Below are 13,470 nucleotides of genomic sequence, written 5' to 3'. Positions count from 1 at the left end.
CATTTTAAGTAAGCAAATATTGAGAAAATATTGAGAAGATATTGAGGTTTAACCATATATTACCTCCTACTATTGCAGGCGCTAAGCGAGATGAGGCGGGCTCCATGGCAAGGCATCCCGAAGCGAGCGCCTTTGGTCTACCGCCTGGCCTCATCTACTAGAGGCCCTACACCCTTATAATCACCTCGCCTCTCGCCCAGGCGCGCCTAGGCGACGCTTTTTTAAACACAGTTTTGAGGTTGCCTAGATATGCAACTACTGTCGGTCTGCATCACATTTTCTCAGAGTCACTTTCTGCATGTTAATGTGTGATATATTAAAACTTTCTTCGTTTGTTCGCAAACTTGTTGACAGACCTGTGACCATCCATATGTTATGGATGCATCTTTGAAACAACTGCTCACCAAGAATCTGGAGTTTCATAAAATCCTGGATGTAGAAATTCAAGCAAGCGGGAAACTTCACCTCCTTGATGCAATGCTTACTCATATAAAAACGAACATTTTAAAAGCAGTTGTCTTCTACCAGGTGAATTTCTATTACTAACGAGTGTAGATAGTCTCTGGATAACGTCACTTACTGCATTCTCAATATATATGCATTTACTTTTAACAATGAAATTATGTCTTGTATTGAAATTTGTGTGAGGTGAACCAATGAAGTATGCTCTCTGTTATGTGATGATAAATTGTAAAGTAGCTTCAGTAACCAGCCTGCATTTTGATATATGCTTTACTGAAAATTTCTTCTCCGCGTCCTCTCTTTGTTGTTATCTGTGCCTCATGTATGATTGAAATACAGTTTTTTATTTGGTTCAACAGGCAACACAAAGCCCTGAGGGGCTTCTGCTTGGTAATATTCTCGAAGATTTTGTGGCTCATAGATTTGGTCAAAAATGTTATGAGCATGGGATTTATTCCTCAAAGAAGAACGCCATAAACAATTTCAACAAGGAGAGTCAATGCTGTATTCTGCTGTTGGAAACACGTGCCTGCAGTCAAGCCATTAAACTCTTGCGGGCTGATGCATTTATTCTTTTCGGAAGCAGCTTGAATCCATTGCATGATGTTAAGCACTTAGAGAAGATAAAAATCGAGTCATGTTCTGAAAGAACTAAGATATTCCGGTTGTACTCAGTATGTACAGTTGAAGAAAAAGCCCTGATTCTGGCTAGGCAAAATAAGGGGCAAAATAAGCGGCAACATAAGGCTGTAGACCGTCCTCTCACGCATGCACTGCTCATGTGGGGGGCTTCATATTTATTTGATAAGCTGGATCATTTTCACGGCAGTGGAACCCCAGATTCAAGAGCTTCATTTGAACAATCTATTATGAACGGTGTGGTTCGTGAATTCTCGTCCATACTTTCTTCCAAAGATGGAGAAGAAAATGGAGGAAAGTTGTGTCTACTTTGGGAAGCCAAGANTTTTAACAATGAAATTATGTCTTGTATTGAAATTTGTGTGAGGTGAACCAATGAAGTATGCTCTCTGTTATGTGATGATAAATTGTAAAGTAGCTTCAGTAACCAGCCTGCATTTTGATATATGCTTTACTGAAAATTTCTTCTCCGCGTCCTCTCTTTGTTGTTATCTGTGCCTCATGTATGATTGAAATACAGTTTTTTATTTGGTTCAACAGGCAACACAAAGCCCTGAGGGGCTTCTGCTTGGTAATATTCTCGAAGATTTTGTGGCTCATAGATTTGGTCAAAAATGTTATGAGCATGGGATTTATTCCTCAAAGAAGAACGCCATAAACAATTTCAACAAGGAGAGTCAATGCTGTATTCTGCTGTTGGAAACACGTGCCTGCAGTCAAGCCATTAAACTCTTGCGGGCTGATGCATTTATTCTTTTCGGAAGCAGCTTGAATCCATTGCATGATGTTAAGCACTTAGAGAAGATAAAAATCGAGTCATGTTCTGAAAGAACTAAGATATTCCGGTTGTACTCAGTATGTACAGTTGAAGAAAAAGCCCTGATTCTGGCTAGGCAAAATAAGGGGCAAAATAAGCGGCAACATAAGGCTGTAGACCGTCCTCTCACGCATGCACTGCTCATGTGGGGGGCTTCATATTTATTTGATAAGCTGGATCATTTTCACGGCAGTGGAACCCCAGATTCAAGAGCTTCATTTGAACAATCTATTATGAACGGTGTGGTTCGTGAATTCTCGTCCATACTTTCTTCCAAAGATGGAGAAGAAAATGGAGGAAAGTTGTGTCTACTTTGGGAAGCCAAGAATGATCAGGGAACTTACAGCAGTGATTCTACTCTGTTTGGTGAAAAACATAATAATTTGTCAGATGAAGATAGTCCTAATATATTTTGGACAAATCTGTTGGGGGGAAAGAATCCTATGTGGAAGTACGCGTCAGATACTCCCCAAAGAAATCGGAAAAGAGTTAAATATTTTGAGGGCTCTGCAGAGAGTCCCAAACTTGACGATGGCGGAAATACAAAGAAGCGAAAGAAGGCTTCTGGCGATTTTACTGATGTCCCAGTAGATAATGATGAAAAAAAGGCCTCCGGGAAGGATCTCATGGGTAAAAATAGTTCAATTTCTGCTCATATATCTAGAATTTTGCAACTACTTTGCTGATTCTCTTTCCTATAGGGGCTTTGGAGTCACCAAAAGTAGCACTCCAGCCAGCATGTAAATCTACATCTGGTACTGATGGTACATTGGATGAAAGTGATGCTTTTGGCTTGTATTCTGTGGGCGTTCATATCTCTGGAATCCCAGAGGATATGTTATTGGGTTATGATTGGAAAAAAACACCGGGTGAATTACAGAGGAAGCTCCATGCTGATTTAAAGTCAGCAATGGCAAAACTTTGCCAAGTTTTGCATCTTTCAGTAAGTGCCTTTCTTCACCTCCATAACTTATTTTAGCTTTTGCATATGCATATACTGTGGGTTGTAACTGGAATTGTTAACTGATTTCATGTTACAGCTAGACATGAAATTCTTAATGTTCAACTATATTCTATTTATTTCTCATATCTGGCTTCGGTTGTTAAAAATCGAACAACTGCTGCACAAAACAGTATGTAGTCAATGTGCCTCTTGTCGGCCATTGTTTGTTGAAGCAAATAAAAACTTTTGTCTACGATGCATGATCCATTCATAGAAGATATTGATATATATATATATATATATATATATATAACCTTAGGCCTCTGTACCTGGCTGATCAAAGGCATTTTCAATTTTATATTTGTTTGCTGTTGGTATAGAAGTGTACATTGACCGATGCTATTCATTTTGTTTACAGTACATGCTATTTTAGGTAGTCTTAATATATGTTTCCGCTGCTGTGTTCATATACTTCTGTGATCGTGAGACGTCTATCAAAAGGGTATATTATCGTGTGTGATTGGTTAACATATTATTCTGTTTTCAGGAAGCATGCACAAGAATGGTTGAAAAATTTCTTGAATATGTTATTGATAACCACCGAATCTACGAAGAGCCAGCCACCACATTGCAGGCATTCCAGATAGCCCTGGTATGACAGCATTTACTTTGATAGTTTATGCATTATTTCCTTCATCACCTGCCTCTGTTTTAAATTTCCTTAATCTGTGGCATCACTTTCTCTGTGGGAATGCATTAGTTTTAACTTTCTAAATAGGATAAAGTTATCCACTATTGCTCCAATTATGCAAGCTACTAATGTCTAATTAAACATCTGCTCTTATAGACCTCAAAGTACGGCCTTCAATAGCTGACATAATTTATGAATAGGTCACATACTGAATACATTGTTAAAATTGCGTTTTCAGAGTTGGATTGCAGCTTTGTTGGTAAAGGAAAAGCTTAGTCACAAAGAATCTTTGGTCCGTGCAAAATCTGAATTAGCTTTCTATTGCTCAAGAGTAGAGGTAAATTATATATTTACGATATTGTCCTGCATGAAGAGTCTGTTCTTGGAGCGCACACAAGGTTTGCAGTGTGATTGCTTTGGTACTACTTCTAGCCAGTCAATGGTTAGTACAAAACAAGTGAATGAAAGTCTCTCAGGGGCTAGAGTGCGTCAGGGAAAGAACAATATAAAGTCGATGCGTAGCTCAGAGGGTGAAGAATGCACAACTGAGAAGAGATGTAGTCATTATAGCACTGCAACAAAAGATATCAACGAGACTATTAAAGACATAAAAAAGAAATGCAAGAGGCAACTGCAAAAGCTTGGACAAGAGCACAAGGAAAAAAAGGTGGAGCTGTTAAATATGCATGCAGACAAGAAGGAAAAACTTGAAACTAGGAAAAATTTGGAAGCAGCAGTAATTCGTTTATCTCGTTCACGGAAAAGCACCCAAGTGGATGATATCAAGCGGCTGGAACATGATTTTGAAAGAAAGTTTGATGAAATCAATAGTGAGAAAACTGAATGCCTTCAAAGTCTGGAGCAAATGCACGAGGCTGCAAAGAAGAAGTTGGCTGAGGATGAAGCCTGTTGGATTAGTCGGATAAAGAACTGGGCACAAGCTGAATTAAAAATTTGTGTTCCCATCAAAAGTGGCAACAAGCATTTTAGTGAAATATGCTCATCAAGCACTTCCAAAAATGCTTGTGATGTACAAACTTGCAATGATGCCAGCGTTGAAGCTACTTACACTGATACGAATTGTATGGCTTCCAAGGTAAATCAAGTACCGGAAGCAGAAAACACATTAGGAACCATGTCGGGTGGCACAAATCAACAAGTTCCTGAATTGGTGGTTTTAAGAAATGACGAGGTGATGGATGTCTTAACCTTGTCTCGTGAGCAGCCTACAGAAAATGTGGCTACAAAGAGCCAGTCCAGTGAGCACGCTTCTCTCACTGTGCCTGAGATATTGATTCCTGCTGGCTGTCAAGAAGAATTTGCGGCTTTGAACGTGCATTTGTCAGAATACCAGAATTGTGACAGAATAACATCAGCGGCACCAGATGAAGATGTTGCGTCAAGGGTGCCAGAGGTATCCCAGTCGCTAGCAAATCTTGCAAAATCTGCCTCCCCCGAGGTTTCCTTGAATAGAGAGGAGGCTTTGGTTACTACAGAAAATAATAGAACAGATCATGTGGATACTGATGCTGATAACATTTTGGACCAGCAGAATAGGGAAACTTACTCTCTTGACAAGGAGATTCGTGACGAGGTTGCGTTGCCTAAGCCACACCCTGCGGCTGTGGTAGAGACTAGGGGTGCTACTGAATCTGATCAGGTACTTACTGGCCCTGTAGGATACTCGATTCGTTGTTCATCTAATCTCTTTAATGCTCATTTTTGTTAGCCATCGGATGTTGTTTGTCTTATTGAATTCACTTTTCTGGACAGGATGATCCTATGCCTTCTTCACCAGCTGGAAAGCAATCTGAACCAACAGCAAACACTCAGGGCCAAAATATTGAAGAAGTAATTGAGCCCCAGTCTGTTGAGCCAGAAACTGTAGAGGCTACTGATTATGCTGCATCCAATCAGGTCCTTATTAAGACTACATTTTCTTTTGCTGGTTTGAAGTTATCAATCTGTGTAATGTTTATTCAGAATTTCCCGTGTGAAAAAGAGCTGGGAAATGTGGTTACTGATCAGGTCACATCTTTTAATATAATATTGACTCTATGGACAGGGTGATCGAGTTACATGTCCTTTGCCATCTTCACCAGCTGGAAATCAGCCTGTGCCAGAAGCAAACATTGAGGGTCAAAATATCAACACATTATCAGCTGAGCCCCACATAGCTGGTCCAAATGCAGTAGAGAGTGGTGATTATGCAGTATCAGATCAGGTACGTATTGCCTTAACAAAATGTAATCGCTTTTGCTGTTCAAAAGGCTTACATCTTTGTAATGCAGGACACAATGGTTGCTCAGGATGCATGTTCTCTGCCATCTACATTGGTTGGAACTCAGTCTGACCTAGGAGCAAACATTGAGGGCCAAAATATCACAACAGTGGCTCAACTTCCCACAGATGGATTAGATGCAGTAGAAACTGGTGGAACTCCTGTATCAGATCAGGTATCTGCCTCTGCTTGAAGACTCTCTTTTTTTGTTGGTTTAAAGCACTATGCCTTTGTAATGTTCGTTGTCACTTTACTGTAAGAAACAGATCTGGCAGTGGGTAATGATCAGGTGTTAATTTTGCTTGTGAACTTGATTTTTCTGGATAGGGTGCTCGGGATGCATCTCCTCGGCCATTATCTTTGCCTGGAATTCACCCTGACGCAGAAGTTAACGTTGAAGGCCTAAATAACACAACAGTGGCAGAATCTCACACAACTGGGTCAAATGCATGTGAAATGGAAATAGCAGAAGCTGGTCCCCAAGTAGAACGGTCAACCCTTACAAGTCAGTTACTGCCCTTTTCATTTAAGTATCACCTAGATTAACGTAGGTGTTTGCCAGACTGCTAATAGTGTGATGCCTTGCCCATGAAGGTGGTGTGGAGCCTTTAGCAGGTGTAACAGCTCCTGTTCCATCACTTCTTAGCAATGTTATGGGACAGAGTGCCGCTCAACCTGTTCCTCAAGTACCATTCCCTGTGTTCAACGACCCATTTCTGCATGAGTTGGAGAGGCTGCAGAGAGAATCAGAGAACTCAAGGAAGATTTACGAAGAAAAGGTTAGATGTCCGCCATACATCTAGTTTTGGTTTCTTTTTTTCTCACTGTTCATTGACCCTCAGTTGCCTGTGAGCAGAAATCAGTCTTAAAATCTGAACTCGAGAGGAAGATGGCTGAATTACGAGCAGAGTTTCAACGAAGATTCCAGGAGGTAGAAGCTGAGCATAACACCAAAACGACGGAGATAGAGACAAATAAAAATCATATTATAATGAACAAACTGTTGGCGAATGCGTTCTTGTCCAAATGTACCGAGAAGAAGACATCTCCCTCAGCAGCTCCAAGGGGTAGGTGTTCTTCGAAAAGTAGAGCAAATTGGTTTTAAATACAAGGAGATGAAGTCATAGTAGCACTTTTTTCTGCAGGTAGAATTCAGCAGCTAGCACAGAGAGTGAGCACACAGAGAAATTACACTGCTCCTGCTCTGTCTCCGGCTCCTGCTGCTGGACCTCTGCAGCTTCAGGCATCATCGTATCCTGCTCCTGCTCCGGCTCAGACTCAGGCATCTTTGTGTCCGTCTTCAGTTTCTCGTCCATCAGGGCGTCCTCTGAGTTCCGCGGTCTGCACAATGCCTCAGCCAAGACAGCCTCTGATATCCAACACAACTCCAACTCTGTCAGCTTCTCCTGCAACTAATCAAGTTGCCAATGCAAGTCTACGCTCTTCTGCACCACACCTCAACTCATATAGGCCATCCTCTTCAAGTCCTGGCTCCACAACTACTCCAACCTCAGCGCCGCCTCCTCAAGCTTTAACACATTCAGGTTTGTTAATTCAGCAGCAACAGCAAGAGCAACAACCACAACAGGGAATGAGCCGTGGATTGCAGGGCAACGAAAATGTGGTTTGTCTTTCGGATGATGAGTGATGTAAATGGAGAGATGTTTAGGGTCTAGTTGTTGATTTAGAGAGAAGTTAAAAAAAAATGTCTGTATATATAATAATTAGGTTACCTTATGATAAATATCGAAGTATTGTTTTGGATGCGACTTTTGTAGATGCAATTACTGTAATCAAATTGAGTGAGTCACTAACCGACTCGGGTTCGGTACAGTCTTGGTGAAATGTAACGTTCTACTTTCATGGAGTTAAAATTTAAAATACCCTTTTTTTTTTTTGTCAAATAGCTTATGTATATTCTGAGAAAGGCTCAGAAGCCAAACTATCAAAAGAAAAGAAAGAAAAGGTAATTAATATGGTTATGATAAAAGAAAGACCATTATGTATGTTAACAAAAAAAAAATATTAATTCTCAAGTCTTTTCTTTCCATCCAATAGAAAAATTATTTAAATAAAAAGTCGTATAAAAGAAACAAAAAAACTAAAATTGAGAAAGAAGAAAAAAAGATAGTTGACGTGTCGTTTACTAAGAAAGGATTTGAATTGAACAATTCGCTTTCTTCCTCTATATGGTAACCGCTCCCTTCCCCTTCTCCTTCTTCGTCTTATTCTTCTTTATAGTCTTTCTGATCAGATTATCTTTTACTTCACAAAAACTTAGAACTCGGAAAAGCAAAACAATGGAGAGCCCCAACGAATTGCGAGAAACGAAACCGGATCTGGACTCCAACGACTCTCTCAATAATCTCCTCGATCCTTCATCTCCTTCTTCCAGCGATGCCTCAAGATCATCCGTTGACTCCACTCGACCCGATTCTTCACGCCCTCACTCTTCTCCTTTCTCCCGTTTCTCTAAGGTTCTCTCTCTCTCTCTCTCTCTGATATGATCCAAAGATCCAACCTTTTCTTATGTGGGTGATGATGCCGAACTGATGAAACTTTCATCATCTAATGGGTTTAATTAATTCTGCGTTGATCTATCAATCCTCTCCTTCTGGATTTTTACCGATTAGGGTTTGGTTTATCATATAATCTTCGAATGGGTTTTAGGTTTAAGATTTTTTTAAGACTCTGTGTGAATTGTGATTAGAGATTGTTTTCATTGAGAATTGCAGGGCAGTTGCGCGATCTGCTTGTGTGAGATCAGGAAGGAAGACGGGAAGGCTATATTTACTGCGGAGTGTTCTCACTCTTTCCATTTCGATTGTATAACCTCCAACGTTAAACACGGAAACAGGATGTGCCCTTTATGCAGAGTTCAGTGGAAGCAAGTCCCTTTGTGTGATGTTGACTCCCTCCCTACCTCTCTGCCTCAAAGGGGTTTTGAAGATGATGAGCCTTTACCTCACGGAGAGACCCAGTTCCAGAGTGATGCTCATCGTTCCGATCATCATCAAGCCCTCCAGATTACACTGTTTCCTGAAGTGTGTGCGCTGGCGAAACCGGTCACTCGTAGTGATTTTGCTGTTCTGGTTCATCTTAAGGCTGAGGGTGTGAGTGATGATGCTAGGCGCTCTCGTGCTCCTTTGGATCTCATTACCGTACTTGATGTTAGTGGGAGCATGGAAGGAGTCAAAATGGAGCTCATGAAAAACGCTATGGGTTTTGTGATTCAGAATCTTGGTGAGACTGATAGGCTCTCTGTAATTTCCTTCTCCTCCACGGCTCGTAGACTTTTCCCTCTTAGACTGATGTCTGAGACAGGGAAGCAAGCGGCGATGGAGGCTGTTAACTCCTTGGTTGCTGGCGGCGGGACAAATATTGCAGAGGGGCTCAAGATTGGTGCAAGAGTCATTGAGGATAGGCGGTGGAAGAACCCTGTTTCTGGAATGATGCTTTTGTCCGACGGACAGGACAACTTTACTCTTTCTCATTCCAGGGTTCATCTCAGAGCAGATTACGAGTCTTTGCTTCCGAGTTCTTGCCGGATCCCAATTCATACCTTTGGGTTTGGCTCAGATCACGATGCTCAGCTAATGCACACGATTTCAGCAGTCTCTAGTGGCACGTTTTCGTTCATCGAAACAGAGACTGTGATTCAAGATGCTTTTGCGCAATGCATAGGAGGGCTTCTTAGCGTCGTGATTCTTGAACAAGTTGTTGAAATCGAATGCGTTCACGAGCAGGGCCTGAAAATATCTTCCATAAAGGCAGGAAGCTATAGAAGCCACATAGCATCTGATGCAAGAACTGCCACAATCGATGTTGGAGACATGTACGCAGAAGAAGAAAGGGACTTCCTGGTCATTCTTGAAATTCCATGCTGCGACAACAATGGGTCTGCTGATTCTGAATCTGTGTCGTTGCTAAAGGTTAGATGCGTCTTTAAAGATCCTGTTACGAAAGAGATAGTCAGTGTGGAATCTGGAGAATTAAGCATCCAAAGGCCAATGAAGCTAACAGGAGAAGAAGTGGTGTCCATAGAGGTTGACAGGCAATTAAACAGGTTCCTTGTTTCACAATCTATGTCAGAAGCTAGGGTTTTAGCGGATGAAGGTGACCTGACCGCAGCAATTGGAATTCTTAGAAACCGTGAGAGAGAATTATCAGAGACACCTTCTGCTCGATCGAGTGATAGGCTTTGTCAATCACTGTCCTCCGAGTTGAATGCGTTGCAAGAAAGGATGACGAGCAGGAGGATGTACAGAACATCAGGGCGAGCTTACGCCTTCTCGAGCATGAGCTCGCATTCGGCTCAAAGGGCAACGGCTCGTGGAGACTCGACCCAGGGTTTAAGCCCGGTACAGGCTTATCAGACGTCTTCAATGGCTCGTATGGTGACTCGGTCTCAGCAACTGGTGTTCAAAAGCCCTAAAGCATCCCCTGCTCGTGGAGGCCAAAGCTAAATTTGACAGAAAGAATAATAAATTGGGGTTTGTGATTGTTTTTGGTTTTAATTTGGTTGGGTGTTGAGTTGGTTCTGTCTGAACCGGGAACATGGTTTCTAATGGTTTTTCTTAATTAACAATATGATACTGGTTACCTTTCTTATTTGGTTTATTGTGAATTCATATAAAAGAACATATTATCTTTGTTACAAATTAAGTTTCTCAAGCATATTTTTAGGATCCAATGCATAGTGTTAACTCAAAAAAAAAACCCTACAGGCATCGACCGTCATTATATTTTCCTCCATCTTCATTAATGCAATATCCAAAAATCATTAGTAAAAAGGGTAAATGTGTTTCGATCAATTTGTTACAATTTTTTTCTGTGTTTAATTTGATTTTTGGTAACCGGCTTTCTTCATCCTCCCAACGATATACAGTGTACACGTATAAACTGGTTGGTAAAAGTTTACTTTTATCAACAACTAGTCTGTATAAATTAATTGGTTAATATATTCTCCTTTTTTTTGGGATAAAATGTTAAGTTTAATTGGTAAAAACTCCTTTTAGATTGTAAATTTCCAAAATTTATAGGAAGCTAGGTCGGTCTATATTGTGTATATATAATGTGGTCCATAGACCAAAAAGCAATACATTCAACATAATATTTTTCTGATAGGTCGTAGCTAGGGTTTCTTTACAAATATGAACTCATCCGGAAGCGAAAACATGGAGAAGGAAACTCAAAGCGGAAATCAAAACTCGAACCGACCCGATGCTTCTTCTCCTCCCCCGCCGTCTTCTCCTCCCTCTTCCTCTAAGGTTCTTTCTCTGACCACTCTCTCTATTATACAATTACTTTTATGAGGTGATACGAATTTTTTACAATTTTTATAGTCGAATGGGTTTATCATCTCTTACCTTATTAGAGTTAAAGGTTATCTTTTGTCACAAATTAGGGTTAGGTTTTAAGATTTCGAAAAGATTGTGTTAGTATTAGGTTTACAGATTTCTAATTAAGAGACTTATTTTTCTTCATCTTTTAATATTGCAGAGCACGTGCGCGATTTGCTTGGATGAGATTAAAAAGGACGACGGGAAGGCTCTATTTACTGCAGAGTGCTCTCACTCGTTTCATTTTGATTGTATAACCTCAAACGTGAAACACGGAAACAGGATCTGCCCTTTATGCAGAGTTCGATGGACACAAGTCCCTTTGTTTCATGGTTACCACCCTGTCCCTATCTTTCCGGCTCAAGGGGGTTTTGAAGATGATGAGCCTTTACCTCACGGAGAGACACAAATCCAGAGTGCTGCTCATCGTTCAGATCATCCAGCCGTCGAGATTAAACTCTTCCCTGAAGTCTCTGCGCTGGCCAGACCGGTCAGTCGTGGCGATTTTGCTGCTCTGGTTCATCTTAAGGCTGAGGGTGTGAGCGATGATGAAAGGCGCACTCGTGCTCCCTTGGACCTCATTGCGGTTCTTGATGTGAGTGGTAGCATGCACGGAGTAAAATTAGAGCTTATGAAAACGGCAATGGGTTTTGTGATTCAGAATCTTGGTGAGACTGATAGGCTCTCTGTAATTTCCTTCTCCTCCACGGCTCGTCGACTATTCCCTCTTAGACTGATGTCTGAGACAGGGAAGCAAGCGGCGATGCAAGCTGTTAACTCCTTGGCTGCTGGCGGCGGGACAAACATTGCAGAGGGGCTCAAGATTGGTGCAAGAGTCATTGAGGGTAGGCGGTGGAAGAACCCTGTTTCTGGAATGATTCTTTTGTCCGACGGACAGGACAATCATACTCTTTCTCATTCTAGGGTCCGTCAGAGAGTGAGAGCTGATTACGAGTCTTTGCTTCCGAGTTCTTGCCGGATCCCAATTCATACCTTTGGGTTCGGCTCAGATCACGATGCTCAGCTAATGCACACAATTTCAGCAGTCTCTAGAGGCACGTTTTCGTTCATCGAAGCAGAGAATGTGATTCAGGATGCTTTTGCGCAGTGTATCGGAGGGCTTCTCAGCGTAGTGATTCTTGAACAAGCTGTTGAAATCGAATGCGTTCATGAGCAGGGCCTGAAAATATCCTCTATAAAAGCAGGAAGCTACAGGAGCCGCATTGCATCAGATGGGAGAAGCGCCACGATCGATGTTGGAGACATGTACGCAGAAGAACAAAGGGACTTCGTGGTGATTCTTGGAATCCCCTGCTGCGACAATGCATCTGCTGAATCCGAATCTATGTCGTTGCTGAAGGTCAGATGCGTCTACAAAGATCCTGTTACGGAAGGGATAGTCCGCGTGGAATCTGGAGAACTAAGCATCCAAAGGCCAATGGAGCTAACAGGAGAGGAAGCAGTGGTGTCCATTGAGGTTGACAGGGAACTGAACAGGTTCCTTGTTGCAGAAGCCATGTCAGAGGCTAGGGTTTTAGCAGATGGGGGTAATCTGAGCGCGGCAGTAGAGATTCTAAAACACCGAGCGGAAGAATTATCCAAGACAGCGTCAGCTCGGTCTGGTGATAGTCTTTGTCAAACACTGTCGGCGGAGCTAAACACTTTGCAAGAAAGGATGGCGAGCCGGAATGTGTACGAAGGATCAGGGAGAGCGTACATGTACTCGAGCATGAGTTCTCTCTCGGCTCAAAGAGAAACGACTCGTGGGATGGTTGTAGGTTGTTGTGCGACTCGCAGGCGTGGCGGGGGTTACGGGGGTTATCAGACGAGTTCAATGGCTCGTATGGTTAGTAAGTCTCAGAATCAGAGAAATCAAAATCCCTGAACCCGTCTGCTTGCTGGTGGAGACGACGAAAAATAGGGTTTTGTGATTGTTTGGTCTTGCGCTGAGTTGGTTTTTTTTTTTTTTTTTGGTTGGTAGGATAAAATTGAGTTGGTTTTATTTAGTCTGGACATGCTTTTTCTTTAAAGCAGCCAGCAATTATGGTAATTGGTGAACTGTTTAATATTTGTTGTTGAACTTATTTCATTTATCTTTGGTTATTTTAATTTCTTCCAAGAATGTTTCTATAGAGTATCTGATTAACATCCGATTTAGCCTAAACTAAACATACACATTTAATTAAGATGGGAGATAAAGAAAAAAAAAATCAAAAGAAAAGAAGCCACGTATGCAAAGATTTAGGTGAAGCTTTTTGTTTTGATAAATGAAAAAAAAAAAAAAAAAAAAAAAAA

The 13,470-nt window shown here is 41.4% G+C and overlaps 3 protein-coding genes across 3 annotated transcripts in view; all 3 read left to right on the top strand.

Annotated features, from left to right (window-relative positions):
• Positions 1-7,666, top strand: part of LOC104739389 (helicase protein MOM1-like) — an 11,659-nt gene extending 3,993 nt beyond the window's left edge. Inside the window, exons 4-15 of the mRNA XM_019236071.1 lie at positions 355-528; positions 1,642-2,548; positions 2,620-2,861; positions 3,409-3,513; positions 3,791-5,212; positions 5,326-5,469; positions 5,618-5,776; positions 5,844-6,008; positions 6,161-6,338; positions 6,428-6,612; positions 6,690-6,900; positions 6,979-7,666. Coding sequence (XP_019091616.1) covers positions 355-528; positions 1,642-2,548; positions 2,620-2,861; positions 3,409-3,513; positions 3,791-5,212; positions 5,326-5,469; positions 5,618-5,776; positions 5,844-6,008; positions 6,161-6,338; positions 6,428-6,612; positions 6,690-6,900; positions 6,979-7,481 — 4,395 coding nt within the window. The 3' untranslated portion in view covers positions 7,482-7,666. The remainder of the gene's footprint in view (positions 1-354; positions 529-1,641; positions 2,549-2,619; positions 2,862-3,408; positions 3,514-3,790; positions 5,213-5,325; positions 5,470-5,617; positions 5,777-5,843; positions 6,009-6,160; positions 6,339-6,427; positions 6,613-6,689; positions 6,901-6,978) is intronic.
• LOC104739388 lies at positions 8,026-10,444 on the top strand. The gene is made up of 2 exons (XM_010459726.2): positions 8,026-8,310; positions 8,569-10,444. Exons 1-2 carry the CDS (start codon positions 8,134-8,136, stop codon positions 10,297-10,299), a joined length of 1,908 nt encoding a protein of 635 aa, XP_010458028.2. The 5' UTR covers positions 8,026-8,133; the 3' UTR covers positions 10,300-10,444.
• On the top strand, positions 10,958-13,221 carry LOC104739387. Its single transcript, XM_010459725.2, has 2 exons — positions 10,958-11,103; positions 11,336-13,221. Exons 1-2 carry the CDS (start codon positions 10,987-10,989, stop codon positions 13,058-13,060), a joined length of 1,842 nt encoding a protein of 613 aa, XP_010458027.1. The 5' UTR covers positions 10,958-10,986; the 3' UTR covers positions 13,061-13,221.

Source organism: Camelina sativa, chromosome 14, assembly GCF_000633955.1.
Source record: "Camelina sativa cultivar DH55 chromosome 14, Cs, whole genome shotgun sequence".
Classification (NCBI taxonomy): domain Eukaryota; kingdom Viridiplantae; phylum Streptophyta; class Magnoliopsida; order Brassicales; family Brassicaceae; genus Camelina; species Camelina sativa.
This window is presented reverse-complemented; position numbering and strand designations above follow the sequence as displayed.

What these genes read in the sequence shown, in the direction of transcription:
- LOC104739388 (XM_010459726.2), top strand. Translation starts at nt 8,134, where the DNA reads ATGGAGAGCCCCAACGAATTGCGAGAAACGAAACCGGATCTGGACTCC. An exon ending in CTTTCTCCCGTTTCTCTAAG is followed by an intron (nt 8,311 to 8,568) that starts GTTCTCTCTCTC and finishes TGAGAATTGCAG; the next exon opens with GGCAGTTGCGCGATCTGCTT.
- LOC104739387 (XM_010459725.2), top strand. Translation starts at nt 10,987, where the DNA reads ATGAACTCATCCGGAAGCGAAAACATGGAGAAGGAAACTCAAAGCGGA. An exon ending in CTCCTCCCTCTTCCTCTAAG is followed by an intron (nt 11,104 to 11,335) that starts GTTCTTTCTCTG and finishes TTAATATTGCAG; the next exon opens with AGCACGTGCGCGATTTGCTT.